We start from the raw sequence: 21,462 nt of genomic DNA, 5'->3' as shown, positions 1-21,462 counted from the left end.
GTAGAGCCACTCACCAAGACAATCGAGCAAATGGTTATCAAGTTCTTGTGGAAGAATATTGTATGTTGATTTGGCGTCCCTCACAAACTCATCTCAGACAATGGAAGACAAATTTAAGGATGGAGGCTTAGAGAGAGGTGTATATTGTATTATGCAAGCCTTCACTTCAGTAGCTTACTCTCAAAGCAATGGCTAGGTAGAAATCAGAAATAGAAAAATCCTTAGAGGACTTAGGACTCAACTCGACCATGTTTGAGGAAGCTGGGTAGAAGAACTGCCAAGCGTGCGGTGGGCCTACCGCACTATGCCCAGAGAAGCTGCCAGCATAACCACATTTTACTTAGTATACGCGCACGTGCTCGCACGCGGGGGAGGGGGGGTGCAGGCGCAGTGGTGCTAGTAGAGATAGGAATCGAGTCCGATCGGGTGCAGCTCTATATTGAGAAAAATCCTGAGCGGCGCCTTATGGAATTAGACTTAATAGACGAGATCAGGGATAAAGCAGCTGTTCAGCTGATGATATATCGATAGAGGATGAAGTAAAACTACAACAGAAGGGTAATCCCGAGATACTTCCAAGTCAATGACTTAGTTTGAAAAAGAGTAAAGCTAGTTGGTGATGTCAGCAAGCTAGAAGCCCCTTAGGGAGGACTGTATAAAGTAATCCAAAAGCCCAATTCGAGATCTTATTATTTACAAGATGAAAATGGGAGGAACCTGGAATAGTCTTAGAGTACAAACCATCTACAGCTCTACCGAACAGGGTAGTAAGGCCATGATTAAATTCATGTAAATTGTAACAATATTTGTTCCATGAATGCAAGAAAATTTGAAGGAAAAATTAATAAGTGTGTCAAGCTCTTTAGCCATTCGGCCACATTATAAGCGAGCAAAACTCTCGCACTAAGTGTCAAAGACTCTCGACTCATTCGGGCGAGTTATAAGTGAGCCGAGCTCTCACACCTCCATACTCTTAAGCCACTCGACCAAGTTATAAGCGAAAAAAACCCTTACGCTAAGTGTCAAAGACTCTCGACTCAATTGGGTAAGTTATAAGTGAGCTGAGCTCTCACGCCTCTAGACTCTTGAGTCGTTCAGCTAAGTTATAAGTGAGCAAAGCCCTTGCGCTAAGTGTCAAAGACTCTCGACCCATTCGGGCGAGTTATAAGTGAGCTGAGCTCTCACTCCTCCATACTTTTGAGCCGTTCTGCCAAGTTATAAGTGAGCAAAGTCTTCGCGCTAAGTGTCAAAGACTCTCAACCCATTCGGGAGAGTTATAAGTGAGTTGAGCTCTCACGTCTCCAGACTCTTGAGCTGTTCAACCAAGTTATAAGCAAGCAAAGCCCTCGCGCTAAGTGTCAAAGACTCTTGACCCGTTCGAGTGAGTTATAAATGAGCTGAGCTCTAACGCCTCCATACTCTTGAGCCCTTCAACCAAGTTATAAGTGAGCAAAGCCCTCTTGCTAAGTGCAAAGACTCTTAACCCATTCATGCGAGTTATAAGTGAGCTAAGCTCCCACGCCTCCAGACTCACGTGTCGTGTGACTATGATATAAGTAAGAGAAGCACTCACACTAAGTGCTCAATACACACATGCCGCTCGACCAAGCTCAACTTTTGTTCTATATATTATACAGACAAATATAAAAAGTCAAGTCTCCTACGCTAAGGATAAGTTAAAAGATCGCAAGACTCTAGAACAGAGAACTCAAAAGGGTCGAACGGATGTGCATGGATTCATACTTAGAAAATTTTTACAGTGTGCCTTTGGTGAGTACAAGAAGCTACTGATAAACTTATAGAAAGAACTATGCAATGTAGTTAAGCATGTCGTTTAGGAGCAAATCCATGATTTTCTCCCTTTTTATAATTTTGGTCAACATCTCGGTGGAGAGGTAGTCGTCGTCCTTCAGCTATTGGAGGGTTCCATTAATGTTGTAGTCAAAGAGACGGAGAGTTTGATCGGTGAACATTTGGTTGAAATCTGGGGAGCGAAGGTACTTCACCCTGAAAGGTTCCAACCGATTGGGCAATTCCTTAAACTTGTTGAATTCAGTCTTGGACGCCTCCAACTCAACCTTCAGTGTGATCAGCTTAGTGTCTTTCTCATCAATTATTCATTTGTGCTCTCCGAGCTGGAGCTCGCTCGCCATCCGCTCTGTGGTTCGGCTAACCTGCTTGGCCGCTAACGCAGCTTCTGCCTCTTCAAGCTTCTTTTCCAAGACCCAAACCTCTTTATTTTTGATATCCAGGTCTTCAATGGCTTAGAGCTTCCTAGCATTGGCAGAATTAATTTTTGACTCAAAGTGATGAGCCTGCTTGGTTAATCAGTCAAGTTGGAGAGCCCGATCATGATACTTATTCTTTTCCACCATAAGCGCCCTCTTGGACCCTAGTAGCTGCTCAAAGCTCGTGTCTAAATCTTTCTTTAGTTGGGGCATCTCCGCAGTTAGCTGCTCAACTCGAGCTCGTGAGGTGTCTGTTTGCGCGACCGGGGCTTGCAGTTGTTGGTTCTCATGCTCCAGGAAGGCCAGCCTCTGGCATATAACCAAACTCTCCACCTAGAACTACAATTGAAAGAAACTAGTTAGTGTCGAACGGGAAAAGTAAAGAAAAGATTCAGCTAAATTTATCCCAAAACTATAACTGTCAACAAGCTCCTTGGGCGAAATGGTCACTGCTCTGGCCTGGTGTCTGCTTAGGTCTGTGCCACGGGACCTTGAATTTTGATTTGGTGCTCTGGGGAGCATGACTCGACGTCATCTAGATGGTGCCACTCATCGGTTGGCAAGCAGATGATGACCTTGATATATCGGTGGTCGCTCGGATCTGAAGGCTTTGAAGTGGCTTGACCCTTGGACTTGGACATGGGGGAGGAACGTATAATGGAAGTGAGGGCTTCTGTGCTAACTCGCAGAGATGGCAGATAGGAGATCGGCGACTCGAATATTGTCTCGATCGGCAACCCGGACAAAGAGGGAGTCCAGTCAAAAGAAGGAGGAGTCTGTAGGACAACCTCCCTCTTAGAAATTACGGAGGAAGAAGTCTCACCTCGCTCGGATGGAGGTCGAGGAGTTGCTGTGGGAACGCGGTGCCGAGCTAGAGGAAGACTCCGCTTGGTGCCTCTTGCGGTGCTGGATCAACAGCTCGCTAGAGGTGGCCGACTCTGATAGGACCATGGTCGGTGCCATAGAGGGGCGCTCGGGCGACAACTCGCCAGTGTTGGCTGCTGCTTCATTGGCCGCTTCCCCCTGCTTCACCTGTCAGCTCTTCAGAATGCTCAACCGATAGCAATCCGCGATTCTCCATCTCGACCACTCCTTTAATGTTGATCTCCACATCGACAAGCTTACACTTGCCACTTAGTAACGCTCTGTTCATGATTTGATCTGTAAAAAATGAAGAGAAATCAATTAGATTCAAAGATAACAGGAAGAAAAATGACGTATCTAGAGGGACAAACAACCGTGTTTAGATAGGGCTTAGCCCGAATACATATAAGACTCCCTCCAAAAGAAACCTATATATGTGATGCTTCTAACCGGCAAGACTCACAGTTGTTTGGAGGTAAGCTGATTCGCCTCGGTGTCTCCTGAGTAGAGGAGGCTTCGACAATTCTATTTGCCAGTTGGTCAGAAAGACGGGCCAAGCAAGGAGACGAATGAAGAAGTAGTGCTCTTTCCAGTGTTTATTTGAGGTGAGCATTTTGTCAAAATAAATGGCGCCCACTCGAGCTTGAAAAAGGAAAGTGTCTGGCTCGAACAACTTTAGATACTAAAAATTGTGAAACCTATGGGGTACAAGGGGAATCCTGTATAGACAGAATAATACTATAACCCTGCATAGTAATCTAAAGAAATTAAACACTAATTTATGTAGTGGAATGTGAAAGTATCTACCAACTTTTGAAAAGAAGGGATAGATGGGAAAGAGTAAGCCGACAAAGAACTGGTCTTTGAAAAAGGGAAGAAAGTCGTCTAGAGGTGTATGAGGGTGAGCATCAGCAGAGGGAATGACGATTTGGTAATCGTCGAAAATGTAGTAGGTTAGTTTCATTTGATCAACCTCGTCACTGTTAAAATTAGACACGGTGGAGGTGTACCACAGCCCGGGGATAGCCGGGGGGAGGGGGAGGGGGAGAAGGAGAACGTGCCATGAAATAAAAGATAGGAATCAAAGATTGAAAGGGAGAAAGAGGAAGCTTACTAGAGAAGGATCGCCGGCGACAAGCAAGGAACCGACAACAAGGAAATGAACAAGAGGAAGACAAAGGCAATATGGAAGGAAGAAGGAGATGAAGGGTTTAAAACCCCTGAGCACGACGTTCCCAGGTCGTCCGATCAAGGGTTTTGGAAGATGAGACGTGATCTGAGTCGTTGAATTCAAAAGGCAGTCATCGCATCAAATCCAAACAGTTGCCTGTCACATTACACATGCGGTGATAGGGAAAAGCGACACGTGATATTCGATTACAGGTGGCATTAATGAGGAGGGAGAGCGCATGATTAAAGGGCATGACCAAACATACTTTTCATTAACGGTTTGAGATTTGAATGGTTTTCGAGAAGTTATGGTGATGTCAGCAGCAATTAAAAGACACTACGTGGGGGTAAATGGTCGAACCAGAGATCATAAGGAAGTTAAAAAATGATTAAGTGTTGGCCATGATAGATCCGAGTGGCATCAGCCTTGACATATGAATAGCCGATTAGGATATTGATAAGAAAAAGTACAAAGATGGCTAAAAGTGTTTATCATAGTCGAGCGGCGGCTCTAAACTTTAGCATCTCCAATAGGAGAAAAGGCAGCTTCTCGACAAATGGCAGGTGGCAGGAGGAGTGAGCGTCATAGCCGAGCAACGACTTTAAAACCTAAAGCGCCAGGCCGAAAAGAGAGCAGCTTCTTGAAGAACAGTTTAAATATTGATTGTGATAGCCGATCGACGACTCTAAACCCTAGTGTGTCCGGTTGGCGAAAGTGTTTACAGATAACATTAAAAGTCCAGTCAGTCGAACTTACCGCTTCCTTCAACTAGACTTGAGGGGAAGACTTATGATATAGTGATGAAGAGGAGTTCCACCAAAGAAGGGTCAAATGGGGAAAAAGCCTGCTAACGCGGAGGTTAAGGTCAAAAATAGTTAAAGACCCTAGCTGGCTAATTGGACTAGACTATTGAGAGCTCCATGTCGGCCGGGCGAGGATGATAAACGGTCATCCACTAGTAGCGATGACTGGAGTTAAGAGGTAATCGACAATTCACGATAGGCTAGTCCTTGCCGATCGTGCAGCATGGCCGGTCGGACAAAGGTAACCACCGACAACCGAGAAGTAGAGAGGGGGGCAAGCCAGAAGCTCTGAACGACACGACTGAACTGGGACAACCAGTCCGAGTAGAATCCGGTTGGTCTGTAGTGGGACCCAACCATATATCTCATCGTATCCTTTTAGAGGGTAGTGCCAATGATAACAAAACATGTTCAGCAAATAAATTATACTTTATAAGCTTCCCGTCTATCACATCAGAGATTTGCATGTTCACTTAAGGAAATGTGCCAAAGACAATTTTTGACTTGTCTTTTTCTAGGGCGCTTTGGAAAATATGTATACACTTTGGAATGCATGTCCAAACACTACAATGACACTATAAAAGGGGGGGTAGGGTTCCCCATCTACAGGTGGAGGTATACGCAACTTTACACGCTCTTTGCTACAACATTCTTATTATTTTCCACTGTGCCGGAAACTGACTTGAGCATCAAAGGCCAACGTTGAGAACTTCTTCTCGGCCAGGCACTAACGCCTTTTGTGTTGCAGGACCGTGCGGAGTCGCCACTTAGTCAACTCCATAGCCACGCCCCTATCTTGCCATCTTTTATATTTTTAGACAGGATCAACAATGAAGAAGGTTGGAGGCTGAATCTAAACATGATAAGGAGATATAGTTATAGTTTGATGCGGAAAAGCCGAGCAAATTTTTAGAGGTCATATTTTTTACTCTAGTTGAATTAGAGATATATAATATATTAAATTAAATCTCGTTTATAAATCTATAATTAATTAACTCATAACAACTTGATTTCAAATTTAAAAAAATATCATTTAAAAATTTTCGAAGACTTGGAAGAATTTTAATTTTTTTATTATCTTTTATCGAGTTAGGGTTTGAAAGTATTTTCGTCTTTTATAGATGTAAGATTTAAGACTATTTAATATTTATTTAATTAATTTTTAATAATTTTTTTATCAATAAGATTTTGATAGAATTTTCCTCAAAATTTAGAATTTTTAGATGTCTATTTTCATATTTTACTGCATGTCTATAAAAGATTATTTCTAATATTTATATTTTAATCAATAAATCAATAACTTCGGCTAGCTAATCCAGTATACAATATTGGTTATTTTGATCATGGCTCGTTGACTTGAGCTCATCAAGTATAACACTTGGGGACAAGATACTAACAGCAGGAGCGGAAGCTACCGCTGCTGCTGTTCTGCCTTCTGCCTTCTGCCTTCTGCCTTCTGCCTTCTGCTGTTCTTTCTAAGGAGTTCCTTCTTAAGTCGTTTGAGGCACGCTTGAAGCCTTCTTGCGACGGCTCAAAATATATATTTCAAAGTCTTGCTAAACTCTTCGAAGCATGTGGGAAGCCTCCTAATAGTTGAGGGCCTCCTCTGCACCTTTGCTTTGGGCTCTTCATGGGTTCCATCAAGCCCTTTGTTGGGCCATAGTCTTCTCCTTCTTTCACTCTCATGTACGTATTTACTTAAATAGCCCTACCCGAATTAAAAGAGACATTCAGGAAAATCAATCTCCGGAGGGCATATATAAGATTATCCGCCCATTCTTTTATATTTGTGTTTCGCTGTCGCGGTTGCCGGCGATCTCGCTGTTCCGACACCGAAGCCGGTGAATGTGAGCCTGGTGACGGCCGCCGTCCGCCGCCATGGCGAATTACCTCGCCCAATTCCAGGCCATCAAGAACACCTCCGATCGCCTCGTCGTGGCAGGTACCCCATCTCACTCTTCCTGTAACCGAATTATGAAAACCCTAGATCTGCTCAGATCTGCGCCCTTATCTTTGTTCCTAGCACCGACTTGGAGATTAATATAGTGATCCTGCTTGAAATCTGGTAATTGGAAGAGCCACGATACGTTTGATGGGTTGTAGGCCTAGTCTGCCTATGAAATTTATGTTTTTTATGGTGGAATCTGCTTCGATCTTTCTTCAACTAGATAATTAGTGATCATGGTTTCAGTACCTAGAGAAATCTAGCTTCGAGTTCATTGTTTCGCCTCTATTTTCTGTAGAAAGTTTGATGCATAGTTACAATCCAATATATTTTTTTCTCCGCTGATGCATCAAGTTTGTACTCGAATTATGTGGTTGGTCTGTCATTTTTTGGTGAAAATAAAATGGAATTACGGAGTTATTGATTGTTAGGGGAGTTCAAACTTCAAATTGCCCAAATCCAGTCTGGCAATCTTTGGCCACCTCTTTTAATTACGTAGATCTGTCTAGTAGAGACTAATTATTTATCTCGAACACTTTTGGTGATATTTCTAAATTCCAAATGCATATATTTTTACTCATGTCCCTTCAATGAAAAATTTTGTGCCTGAAGATAGAAGAGTGTTCAATTTTTTGCCTCTTTGCTCCTTAACCTTGTGATCCAAATTGCTGGTGAATGCTACCTTTAATCTCTAAATTGATAACATGTATTCTGTATTACTGTTGGGTATGATGAGTTAAATGGTGTGACATTACTTGTAGAGGAATGATATTTATTCTAGCATTCTAGCTTCCATCTCTTATATTGTTGAGTTCAATCTTTCTGGTTAGCTTATTACTATGCACCTCCTTTTCCATTAACCCCTTCAGCTTCCACTTTAATGGGTGTGTTGTTGGCTGGGGAGTTTGAATCAATTTTTTTTGAACCAGTGTTTTTGAAGTGGGACCAACCAGTGAATAAATGGTCCTGGCAGTTCATGGTTTTCTGGATGAACAAGCATAGACTCCAATGCAATAGGGATCATCCATGATTCCCCCTGAACTGTTACGGCCTTGGATTTCTATCGTAACCAGCCGATCATTGAGTCAGATTTTAAATACACTACCTAATACTCAAGCCATTACCTGTACTTTCTTTTGATCATTCAGCTTTCCATGTTTGTATTACATCCTTTTGGAGCCATATTGATAAAATCATTTATAAGCTTATAAGGATCTAACTGGAGTTTATGGATGCCAATAACATGTTAGGATGCTCTTGTCCGTGTTGATCAACTTCTAATTGCAAATTCATGGGTGCGCCTAGGCACACTTAGCACATTGGAAATCTTGACACAAACGCGAATGGTAGCTCAGATATCACACTTTTCATCTTTACTCTATAATTGTAGGTAGCCACTAACTCCTAAGTTTTGTGTTTCATAATTTTAAGTTTTGAAAAGTTACACCAATAGGATTTAGTTATATTTGCCTTCTTGTTCCATGGAGCAAAGGATTTCTTAAGGATGAGTCAAAATGATTAGAAGCCAGATACTTCAATTTTGAACTTAAGTTAATTTGTAACTTTAACTAGGTGAGTTAAATTCTTTTTTTTTTTTGTCAAGTAGAAGTGAATTTGGCTAAATAACTAGTGATTGAAAAGTATTACACTGAAAGGAATGATGAGCGACCAGGTTGGCGTATAGAGCTGATTTATTTATTTATTTTTTATTTTTCTGTCAAGAATAGGACTGGTTTGAATTTTTTTCATCAATCATTAGTAGTTGGGCACATAGAAAAAAATGGAAATCCCAACAATTTTATATTGCCTTGTCCTGTTGTGGTACCTAAAGATTCTCATGCACTTTTACTTATTTACTTTTTCTTATTGATAAAGTCTCCCGGTTTCTTCTTTTCCCAGTTGAAGATGTGAGTGACTTGTGGCCTAGCGTAAAAGAAGGTTTAGAAAAACGCTTGCCTTTGAAGAAGGCCAGTTTAAATAACAAGACAAGGAATCCTGTCTATGTGGAGAATCTTCAGGCTGAGTTCATATTAACCACTGATTCAAGGTTGCGTAGCCGTTTTCCCCAAGAACAGTACCTCTTTTGGTTTCGAGAACCATATGCAACCATCGTTCTAGTTAGCTGTGAGGTAATTATTCAAGTCTAGATAGCAGACGACTCTATTCTTTTTCAAACAGATAAATCATGTTAATTATTCTTTAAATTTATGATTGTTGTGATTACAATTTTCAGGACCTTGATGAATTCAAGACGATCCTAAAGCCTAGGTTGAAGTTAATTGTGCAAAATGAGGAACGCGAATGGTTTATTGTCTTTGTATCAAAAGCACACCCCAATAATGACCAAGCAACTAAAAATGCAAAGAAGGTTTATGCAAGACTGGAGGTTGATTTTAACACCAGAAAAAGAGAAAGGTGTGTCATGGCTTTCCATATACATAGTTGACCTTATGAAATCCATATTACAACATACAAAATTCATTTGTTGTTGTATGCTTGATTCATGATTGAAGTCAGTGCTAATTTATTACATTTGATGAAGCCCCATTGTCTGCATGAAACTTAAACAAAATGTCTTAAAACTTTTTTACCTATGCTTATTTGAACTACTTGTTATGAGGAGATTCCTTATGTTTCTTCTCAGGTGCTGCAAATTGGACTTAAATGGAGTAGATGCAAGCTTCTGGGAGGACTTTGATTTCAAGATAGTGGAATCTATCAGAAATACATTAGACAGACGTGTCCAGTTTTATGAAGAGGAAATAAGGAAAATGAGTGAACAACGTCTAATGCCAGTCTGGAACTTCTGTAATTTCTTTATTTTGAAGGTACCACACTTGAGTCTGATCTTATTAATATCCATATGGAATACTAAACTGTTTGCTATGTTTTATTTTCCTAAAAATTATCTCTCTTGTTTTGCAATTTCTCATTGCATCCGACCCTTATATTTATTTCTTCCAGGAGAGCTTGGCTTTCATGTTTGAGATGGCACATCTCCATGAAGATTCATTACGTGAATACGATGAGCTTGAACTTTGCTATATAGAAACAGGTTATTTTTTATTTTTCTCATTTTAGCAAACTATACTTTAGCTACCTAATATGCTAAGGTTAGGAATAATATTCTTCTATACATTCTGCATAATAATCTTACAAGTGAATCATCATCATCATTATCAAACAATGCCGGTCCCTATTAAGATTTGAAATCCCGTTCTAAATCAGGTTATGTCCATAGACAGAATGAGATAGTTGCAATGTCATGCGAAATGTATCCATTTGCTATGCTAGAGCACTAGGGTGGAGAAGAATAATCAAATAGGAGAAGTGGAAGAAGATTAAAGAACGAAGAGGAAGAAGAGAATAGGAGTACCAGACCCTAACCTTTGTCACCCTTCTTGTAGAAGCCTTGTTGCCGCCTTTGGCCACCTTTTGCTGCATTGCTATCTTTGTGGAATGGTTGCATACTAAAGTCCAACTTTACATAACATCATGGGAAATCTTAGATGGCTCAGGGAAGCCTTTGTTGCATTGCCTTCATCATGGAGGATTTTGATCAATTTCATCATCTTGAATTGTTTTTATATGTCAGCTAGTGGGCAAAACAAAATATTTCTCGTCCATCAACACAAAATGAAATTTTAATCCTTGGTCCTGACTATTTGGCTTTAGCTTGTATCAAGGTTTAAAATTTTGAGTTGTGCCGAAGTTTCGGTCCCAAATCAACAGCTTCGGTATCCTATCGTTCTATGTTGATACAATTTCGATATATTTTTTTTAATTTTAAAATAAAGGGTAACTCGGTGCATGAAGTTCTTTGTCAATGCGGGCCGCAAGAAGGATCGACCACGTTGGGTCTATTGTACGCATTCTTACCTTACATTTCAAGAGGATATTTTAGCGACTCGAACCGATAACAATTTTCCCATAGTCACAAAACTCTCTTTCTTTTTAATTTTTAAATATAAATGTATATTAATTAAAAATTTATTTTATTAATATTTGATTGCTATATATGCTCACTATTGATGTTATATTTCAGTTATTGAGGTGTTGATTTCATATTTCGATATTTTGTTCATAAGATGTTTGATTCCTATTAAATTTTTACAACAGCTATAGAAAGGTATAAATTTAAAAATTATTTAAATGTATAAAAATATTTATTTTTTAAAATAAATTTAAAAGATATAAAAGTAAAATAATTAATTTTCAAAATTCAAAACTAAATCTAAAATTATAAAATTATTTGGAAGGCTAAAAGATAATTGTAAAATTATTTGAATGTCTTAAATTAATATTTAAATGTATTTGTAAATTTTTAATTTTTTAAATTTTATTTTAAATGTTTAAGAATTATATTTTGAAAAAATAGATTATTTAAAATTCTCATTCAATTTGCAATATATATTAAAATTTTTAAATTATTTTATTAAATTTTAAAATTATTCTCTAAAATTAAAATTAAGAAAATAAAAAATTGGTTGTTGCCGCCGCAAGTGTCGCATCTCTGCAGAGGCCACGACACCTTCTGCATCCCTATAGAGGTCATGATACCCTCTGCGCCACCACGAGTGGTAAAAATGGTAAATTCCACCTGTGTTGACCGACATGACATGAAATTTAAATCCATGGCTTGTATTCCTCTATTAAGCTTTATGCAACAAAATATACTAGTAATTAATTAATATTTTCTATTATATTGGCTAATATCTTTTTTGGTCTCCTATTTATTTCACTTTAAGCCCTAATATGATCAACTTTCTAATTATAAAATTTATTGGTGTGCACTAACTCAACCTTATTTCTCTCATTTTATCACATATTAGAACTACACTTAATTGGTCTTAAATGTTAGTATTTTTATTTTATCCTTTCCAATAACTTTAGGCGGAGTAACATGTATTGAACCAATTAAGGATATGCATGAGGATGTAATGACTAGAGTAAAAACTTCAGTGAAGTAACCGAAGCATTTCCAATAAAGATAGAGTTACATCAAGGATCAACTTTAATTCTCTATCTTACACTAATTATGGACGAACTCATTGCACACATTCAAAACACAATATCGTGGTGTATGTTGTTTGCAAATGATATTGTTTTGATAGATGAAACATGTGAAGAAGTAAATGCTAAATTGAAATCTTGGCAGGAAATATTAAAATGGAAAGGTTTTAGACTTAGTAAAATAAAGGCATAATATATGGAATTTAAGTTAGAATATTATACGTAATGAGACAATTGTTAAAATAGGAGATGACGAGTTGTGAAGTGAGAGCTTTAAATATTTAGGATTATTTTTGCAAAACGATAGAGGATTGAGAGAAATGTCTTACATAGAATACAAGCGATTGAAATGGAGGAGAGTGTCGGGTGTTTTATGTGATCATAAAGTACTTCTAAAACTTAAAGGAAAGTTCTACAAAATCGCAGTTAGACCTGCTATGTTATATGGAGTTAAATATTCGACTATGACTTGAGCACATCAGCAGAAAATGACAGTTGCAGAGATGAGGATGTTAAGGTGGATGTGTGGATATACGAGAATAGACAGAATAAGAAATAAGAGCATTAGAGAGAAAGTCGGAGTTGCATCTATTGAGGAAAAACTCTGAGAGATACGTTTAAGTGGTATGAACATGTACGACGACCAATGAATGCTCTAGTTAGGTGATGTGAAACTACGACAAACACGCACATCAAACGAGGAGGAGGACCAAAAAGGATTTGGTTAGCAACAATAAAACAAGATAAATTTTATTTAAATATAGATGATGATATAGTAAGGGATAAAGCCCAATAATGTAAAATGATCTATATAGCCGATCCCACCTAGTGGAGTAATGCTCGGTGGTTGTTGTATCCTTTTCTTCATACCCATCTTAGAGTTTTCTTCTTATTTGCTACAATAACTTTTTACTTATTTTTTTGCCTAATATGTCAACAACTGATTTATATAATTTGATGGGTCATACCATAATTTTATCATTTTTTTTTGTTTTAATTTAAGGACACAACTATCACACAAAACTACAAAAGCTCCTCTCTCATTCTTCATCCAATTAATGATTAATATCCCTTTTCTATTGAATAATAGATAAAGTACTTTTGAACTCTTATAGGTTTCAGGTTCAACCATCCTAACAACGCTGTCATTTTTTTATTGATACTAAAACCTAAGCTTAAAATGTTGACCTGTGTTGGAGTTCAATCTCTAACTTGAATGGTTTGGTTTCAGTATTATGCCTTTCAATTTCAATCATGTCAACAAGGAGGATGAAGAGAGGAAAGAAGAAGAAGAGGAAGCAGAAAATGAGTAAAGGAAATTTACCTGGTTAGCAGAAGGAGCTCATAGCTCGGGCACAAGGTCTTGTTGGGTCATGAAAGGTGCTTATGGTTCGGGTGGAGTGTTGTGTTTGGTCATGAAATGAGTTGTTTAAGGAAGGAGGTCACTACTTGGGTGGATACTTGCATTAGGTTACAAAAAAGAAGCTCATGGCTTGGGTGGAGGGTTGTTGAATGACTAAAGACACTTAGACCTCTCGCGACAAAGGTGGAAGACCCTTGCAACTTGATCAAAAGGTTTCATCCTTGCAGGAGACTCTCGAGCTTGCCAAAGATGATCTAAACGAAGGTAGAATTGCCAAAGAACTCATACCAGGGCAACAAAGTTTCTCAAGTGTTGGTTAGCAAGCAGAATGAATAATTTTGCTGGTGCTAACTGACATGATTCAAGATTTGAAACCATGACTGAAACTACATTTCATATATTCAGTTTTTGTTATACTTATCTTAAAAACCTAAGGTTTCTTAAGATTTTCTCCATCAATAAATCTTTAAATTTAATCTAATTACACTCTTGTCAATTAACATATTACCATTTGCAAATAGTATACACCAAAAAGGAATCATTGAATAAAAATAGAACAGCATTTGCCATTTATACACATCATTTTTTCCTATATCATTATGTTTGTGCATTTGTACAACATTTTCATTTCTTTTCCATTTCATTAGTATGTTTGTCTATGAATTTATATTTGCATTTGTGCATCTTTATGTGATTTTGATCATGAACTTATTGGATTCAAGAGTATTTCAACTGCAATGGTTATTAGAATTGTCTTTTATCCCATGTTCACGTTTTAATACTTCCTCTGTTAATCACTAAATATCTGATATTTTCTATTGATGCTAGGATGCTCAATATGCCCATTAGCCACACAGGAACATATGGTGATCCATGCCTCGCCCCAAATGATTAATCTTTTTCGAATGGAGTGAGCTCCACCTTAATTCAACGTGTTATTGGAATAGGACCCTACCTTTTGAGTGATGGGTGTGACACGGCATATTGAAATTAAGATCTTGCAAGCTTATTAGTCTCACATGGACAAGTGCATTGATCCATTATCTTTTAAAATTAAGAGGTTATCTCTCTTCCAAATGAACAGTCACTTTAGGATGGAATGAGCTCCAACCCAATTCATTACTGTTTTGGTGTAGTAGTGTCAGGATTCCAGTACAAAAATAACCAAGATGGCAGTTTAGTACTGTGGTATTTCTAATCCCTTTTTTCCTTCTGATTGTGAACTCTGTGGAAAGCAAAGATTCTCTCTTCCATTGTGCTTATCTTTTCATATGAGCTACAAGGAAGAAAGATTGGTTTATGCTAATTCTTTTTCAGAGAATAACTTCTCCTTGTCTCCTCGCACTGTCTTTGCTTATTTATGTTCTGTCTTTTTCACTTTTGAGTATGCACTGCAAACTATTGTTTTTTCTATATTATGTAGGAATATCCAGTTCATTTATTCATAGCCCTGCATGATAACTTATCTGACTTGTTCTTTGCGCAAATACAGTTAGTACTCCTGGAAAACAAAGGGATTTTGGAGGATTGGAACATGGTGATGATCAGGCTGCATTATTGAAGCCTGGATTCAAACCTTTATCTCAAATTGTCCAGGATGATTCATTCAGAGAATTTGAGTTCAGACAATATTTATTTGCACGCCAAGTGAAGGTTTGCACATTAGAATTTACACTTATATGCATTTTTTGCTTCAATTTTTTTTCATGAATACAGAGATTATTTTCAAACTGTCCACTGATGATTGACCGAGAAGAACTGAAGAAAGATTCCATTTTTGCATCTGTGACATTGCCAAGCATACGATTATTTTTTTTTTAGCTTGTTATGGAAATTATTCTTGGGTGTTTTCTTTTTTGTACCAAACTACCTTTCTCTTTTAGATGATTCATCTTTTTTAGAACAACAGCTTCCTTTTCTATTGAGTTGCTATAGTCAATAGTTTTGCTGCATTGTAGTTTTATTTTGATATTCAAGTGGTTAAGACTAGGCCTTATACGTAGCCACCTTGGGAGGTGGTGAACTAAGTAAAATTAATTTGTCTTTGTGCTTGCCTTTTCTTTTGTAGTGTTTTGTTTTTGTTTCCGCTACGTGTTGTAGACTAACACAAGATTCAATCGATGCGGAAGGAACTATTCACCCACTCCCACTCCCTCTAGCTATCAGTTCTAACAAATTATGTATGCTTATATGTTACTTTATTACATCCTTTCGTTCGCTGGTTTGATCTCACATTTCGCCTTTTCTCAGAATTGCAACTAGATCACATCAGAATAAATGTGCAATATAATCCTTTTTTAAGTCTTAATTCTGACAAAGCTTAGTTGGACTTGACATTTGGTTGATCTTTTTCTTGAATGGGGAAATGTAGTTGCACTGCAGTCTTGGTCAAGCTGGTACTTTGAGCATATTTACGTTACATTTCTATATTTTCTTGCAGCAACTCTTTATTGCTCTTCATTTTCTGTGCTCATACTTTATTGCCTCTTTGTGTTAAGTGTAGAAATGTCTACTGATCCACTGTGGATTTATGTCCTTCGATATATGGATTAGTAGGAAAAAGTGAAACCATCTACAATAGATATTTTCCTTAACTATTACTGCACAACGTTTTTTACTGCATCGATATATCCTTTTCAATACTTTTTGTTTCTTATTTCTCACAGTTTCAGGTAGTCACAAGGTTAAGATTTCTCATTCTTAATTTTTTTGTCTATTAGAGGGTCAAGTGATCGAGACAGCCGACACAACAAACATATTGATAAGAGCTCTCCAAATCAATAATCTAAAGAATGTAACTATCAAATCTTCAACAGATGGCTGCATTAGTAAAAGGTATCATTCGCTGTTTTTTTTTTTTTGCTTACAAATCACATGCCTCTGCGACTTCATTTTCTACATACTGGCAGTTGAATATTCTCGTATTTAAATTTTTCCTTGCAATACAAGATAGTGTGGAATACCCAGAATATGAAAATGAAGTTTGCATCAACGTTCTCCATCCCACTCCCTGTTTTAGTAATTTCCTGCCTTTTCCAGAATATGAAAATGAAGTTTGCATCAACGTTCTCCATCCCACTCCCTGTTTTAGTAATTTCCTGCCTTTTCCAGAATATGAAAATGAAGTTTGCATCAACGTTCTCCATCCCACTCCCTGTTTTAGTAATTTCCTGCCTTTTTTCAAGTTAAGAAAACAAATGTAAAGATAAGGTATGATTTATTTCAGGTGGTGCTTAAGATTAGAAGTACTAATTGTACCCAGAATATGAAAATGAAGTTTGCATCAACGTTCTCCATCCCACTCCCTGTTTTAGTAATTTCCTGCCTTTTTTCAAGTTAAGAAAACAAATGTAAAGATAAGGTATGATTTATTTCAGGTGGTGCTTAAGATTAGAAGTACTAATTGTAAGTATGGTTATAAAGAGATGCTTTTGGACTTGGAGATGATGTGTTTAATACCTAGATCATACCCAGTTGAATAACATAGCTTTTCAATGTATCAAATGCAATTTGATTAGTCTTCTTTCATCTCTATTTTTGTGCTTTTATTTGTATTTTGTCGGTAAATTTCCAGTTGAAATTGCTTGCTAGCATAGTAGATGTCCATTGCACTTTTGTTTCCAATTTCTGTTTTACACTCCAGTTAGTTGTGCAAGACATTATTGTGCGTAGCATATTAAACAATTTACTGTCTATATCCTTGTTTCAGTAGTAGAAGGCTGCTGGCTGTGGTGGTAATCCACAGTCTCCAGTTACTGGTATAAATTTCAATCTAGCAAAATTTGGAGAACACATTAGGATTTGGGGGGTTTAACTTCAATTTTCTTCTGTAGAGTTAAACAGAATATGGCCTATTGAACTAGTGAAGAACTGCATTTATATTTTTTTTCTCCATTTCTAGATCCTTTCAAACTTCAGAAGGGAGGGTCTCTCCAAAAAAGATGAAGAATACTTCCGTGTCTACTACTAGTCATCAAGGTACTTGATTATGATTTAGTTCTGTAGACATGAATGATGAACAATTGATGTGGCTCAAAACATGTATTGCACTTGCTTGTGATTCCCTTTGGTATGTTTGTGTGTTTTTTTATCTGCATGAGTGAAACTCTGTGTATCATCCTTGCATAAGAACGAACATGGTTGACAATCAAATAAAATAAACTTGATTTGGTTTTGCATGAACCCACATTTTAAGCCCCCTAAAACTAATTGATTAATTGTTGTGGGTTATCTTTCATCTGTCTTTTTTATTATCAGAGTTAATGGTTTGATAATCAACAGAAAAGGTGCCTAAACCACATACCTAAACCACATAGCAATAAAGCTTAATCAGATTTTTATACGACGAGCTTGTCGCCCATAGGTGATGCAAGGAGCTTTTGATATGCAAAGAGTGACATTAGCATTCATAGGTGATGCAAAATAGCAAAAAATTCTCACTTTGTTATGTCTAGTTCAGATTAAGAATCTTGTCTATCAAGTTTATAGGATTCCTTTAATTATTACCAACTTAGAATATACAGATATTTCAAACATATTTGTTCACCGGAATAGCTATTCCATTCTTTGATAAATTTCCATGAAACAAGTGTTTATATGTTTGGTTGAAAATCAACTTGGAATACCAATAGTGACAAATTGTTATACCCTCCTAGTGCTTAGCTTTTTCTTATATCAAATTTAGTACTTTTTCTGATATAGTTGAATTGTAGTTCCATGAATACATTTTCCTCTTTTATTCCTAATCTATTCTATTCACAAAAAATAATCTACTCATTGTCAATTTCTACTATGTGAACCAAATAATTTGCAGGGAATGATAAGTGTTTGTGTTTCCCTAATAGGATTAAATGATCAAGTCAAAATGGATTTTGGGATAACCTAGATGACAGAAGAAAAGAACATTTGGTTACTTTTAATAGTAGTAATTATATTTCATTTTTTTCACTATGTAAAAATAATAAGGATAGCATTAGGTAAGATTTAACTAATTAATATTCACTAGTATTATTAGATATATGTTTTCAAAATTGTATGCAGATTTTTTTTAAGTTTTAGAAGAAGTCAAGCCTGCCTCGGGAGTATAATTCCCCACTGACCTGGAGACACCCTACTTGATAACTATATAATAAAAGGGAACCAAGAGTCGTACTAACAATTACTAACTCAGGATCACTGAGAAATTCAATAAACTTTATATATTTATTTATGTATTTTTTTTTCTACAAGTACAATGAGAACGTATAAAACAAAGATCATGTTAATATAACAAAAATTTATTGACATAAAACCAAATCAGGAATTAGCAGGTCGATCTTTAAGTTACTCTATGTACTAGCTGAAACCCACTAGAATATCAAAAGAGTGTTTTTGCTTGCAAAACTAGAGGTCAAAGAAAGCATACAAGAAGCAAAATTTGCTAAGTGGGTAAATCACAAAAATATGAATGAATTTAATTTTATTTAAGAGGTTAAGAAATCAAGCAAGTCTAAATTTTATATAACAACATTTAAATTCTTCTTTGAGTTCTTTAATTTTAACATATATAATTATATAAATATATTTATAGTAAGCTATTATATTCATTTTGGTTGTTTATCAATATGTAGAGTTAATACTATCACTCTACATCATTATCATTTTTTATCACCAATTAAGATAATTTTTAATTATCATTATTCAATCAACATAATCAGCATATATAAATGCTACTAATTATAAGTTGGGTAAATTAACTATTAGTATCAGTAAATTCACTACAAGAAGTGAATCACTCGAGTTAATATCCATAGAGCATAATAATGTCATTTGACATATGGGCTAAAAGTCCTCACGGGTAGTATACAATAATATAACGTTATCATGCAAATAAATATTGATTACGGGTAACCCTTTGCTATCACATCCTCCTGTGTATGAGAACTCTAGTATAAGGTTAGTCTTAGAGCTTTCACTTTCTGATATATTTTTTTCCATTTAACATTTTATTATTTTACTTTAATTCTTCTTTTTTGCCATATTATTGTATTTTGGTTTCACATCTTATCAGTTAGTCCCAATGATTAACTCAAATCATTCTTTTAGCATAAATTATGATAATTTAATTATGTATCATCATATGGTTTGCGGGTAAGAACACGAAAATATAAGTATCTACGTCTAGATCAAGTAACATGGAAGGTCAAGCATGAGTTTCAGTAACAAAAAAAACATACCAAGCTAGATTGGTGTAGAATTGAAATTGAGATAAATAAAATTGATTATGCTAGCCTGATTAGGCTAGGTTGATCAAATGTGTCAGACAAGCTTGGTGGCTTGCGTGAGCCAAGCAAGCTAAGAGGATTTAGAGGACTGAAGCCTCTTGGGTGACCCCAATCAGCTAAGCAGACTGAGTAAATCAGCGAGGTTGGGCTGACCAAGTGGAACAGTCTGGGTCAGATGAGCCAAGATGACACATTTTGGTTGTGGGTCAGTTAAACATACAAATAGGACAAATTGACCAAGCCAGTTGGGCCTAATAGATATGAACTGAATGGACTAGACGGGTTGATTAGACCAACTGAGCCAAGAATGTTATGTGGATTGGTCAAACAGATGTATCTAATGGATGAGTCAAATTAAGCATTATTAAAGAGATCTGATGGACCATATAAGTCTAATTGATCGGGAGAACTAGACAAACAAAAGGCTTAAATATAAATTGAAGCATTATACTAGTTAATACCATTTTTATTATTGCAACCAAATAAAAGAATGAAATAAATTCTTCTTCTTTTTTATTGCATTCCATTACTAATCTCATTCCAATTTCTTTTCCATCTCATTCATGTGTTTTATTTCAAGAATATTGAGAATCAAAATTTCTGCACCAAAACATACACATTGAACCTTATGTAGCTATTTCATATTCCAAACCTTAAATACTGACTTGTGTTGATGCACAATTTATCCATTATTTTTCTGGCACTACACCATTTTTAGTTACATTGAAGATGCTTCCAAGTATACCGTTTCCTAGTGCATATGTAAGCTGGATAAAAGGGTATGAACTCAGGTAGGTATCAACATACCATATGAAATTGAATAATTCAAACTCATCCATCTGTGCATACTTTATATGCTACGAAATAAACTGATAAAGTTCTTTCGTCAAAATCAATTTTTTTTATTTACTTGTTTTGTCACACGACTTGGAATTCTCAACTCAAATCCTTTAGCAATCGTACTAACGAAATTCAAACATTTTGAATTATTCGGTTGTTTAGTTTGGCCTCCTGTATGAAACAAACGCGAGCTATATTTTCTGCTAAGAAATTCTATTTGAAAGGGAGTTCAAGTACTGAATTTTCTGAGAGAACTCTTCAGACGATGACTGTAGAAAGATTGCGTACACTTCTGAAAGACAGAGGGTTCTCACCCAAAGGGAGAAAGGCAAGGATTTATTTCTGTATTTCCACGCAACTGAAAGCCTAATCATCCCAAATTTTTATAAAATTAGATGCGTGTATATCCTGATGTTTAACACGTGCTTTGTTTTGCTTATTTTATGAAACCTCAACTTTTTTACAGGACGAGTTGATTGCACGGCTGAAAGGTTCCGACGAACCATAGTGGAGGCTGTGAACAAATTACTAAAATAGTTTAGGTAATTGTGGATTCAGCTCTGTAATCGGTAATCTGTAGTAATATTAGTGTGAATAGTCGCAATCCGTCAGGATACTTAGTGTGGAAATAGATGAATTTTCTTGCAACTCTAGTGAACTAATGTGTTATGGCAATCTAGTTCGCTCGCTATGTTGTCTTTTTATCATCGTCTTTTCATTCAGTTGTTTCATGTGGTTCTTCGCTCATTTCTTTTATGATTCAGTTGGGAAAAGACATGATATATCGGTGATTAGTAAAATTAGCCTACTTGATAAGGATTGAAAAAAAAACAAACTAAATAGATCCAACCCATTTCTTGTACACCTTGAATGCATTTTGTTCGTGCCTAGCTCTACATCAAACCACAATTGCTACTTTTCTCATCGTGTATAGTTTTCCTTTTCCTAAGATTGCTCTCTCTTTTTCCTTTG

The 21,462-nt window shown here is 36.6% G+C and overlaps 1 protein-coding gene across 1 annotated transcript; it reads left to right on the top strand.

The window, feature by feature from the left end:
* Nucleotides 1–6,825: 6,825 nt before the first annotated feature.
* On the top strand, nucleotides 6,826–21,194 carry LOC122013762 (trafficking protein particle complex II-specific subunit 130 homolog). The gene is made up of 11 exons (XM_042569990.1): nucleotides 6,826–7,008; nucleotides 8,911–9,140; nucleotides 9,245–9,426; nucleotides 9,656–9,839; nucleotides 9,976–10,066; nucleotides 14,880–15,040; nucleotides 15,104–15,172; nucleotides 16,098–16,222; nucleotides 17,289–17,365; nucleotides 20,715–20,818; nucleotides 20,957–21,194. The coding sequence occupies exons 1-11, from the start codon at nucleotides 6,945–6,947 to the stop codon at nucleotides 20,996–20,998; spliced, it is 1,329 nt and encodes a 442-aa protein (XP_042425924.1). The 5' UTR covers nucleotides 6,826–6,944; the 3' UTR covers nucleotides 20,999–21,194.
* The last annotated feature ends 268 nt before the right edge of the window (nucleotides 21,195–21,462 follow it).

Source organism: Zingiber officinale, chromosome 8B (genome assembly GCF_018446385.1).
Source record: "Zingiber officinale cultivar Zhangliang chromosome 8B, Zo_v1.1, whole genome shotgun sequence".
Taxonomy (NCBI): domain Eukaryota; kingdom Viridiplantae; phylum Streptophyta; class Magnoliopsida; order Zingiberales; family Zingiberaceae; genus Zingiber; species Zingiber officinale.
The sequence above is the reverse complement of the archived record's forward strand: the minus strand, read 5'-3'. Positions and strand labels throughout refer to the sequence as shown.

What these genes read in the sequence shown, in the direction of transcription:
- LOC122013762 (XM_042569990.1), top strand. Translation starts at nt 6,945, where the DNA reads ATGGCGAATTACCTCGCCCAATTCCAGGCCATCAAGAACACCTCCGAT. An exon ending in CGATCGCCTCGTCGTGGCAG is followed by an intron (nt 7,009 to 8,910) that starts GTACCCCATCTC and finishes TTCTTTTCCCAG; the next exon opens with TTGAAGATGTGAGTGACTTG. An exon ending in TCGTTCTAGTTAGCTGTGAG is followed by an intron (nt 9,141 to 9,244) that starts GTAATTATTCAA and finishes TACAATTTTCAG; the next exon opens with GACCTTGATGAATTCAAGAC.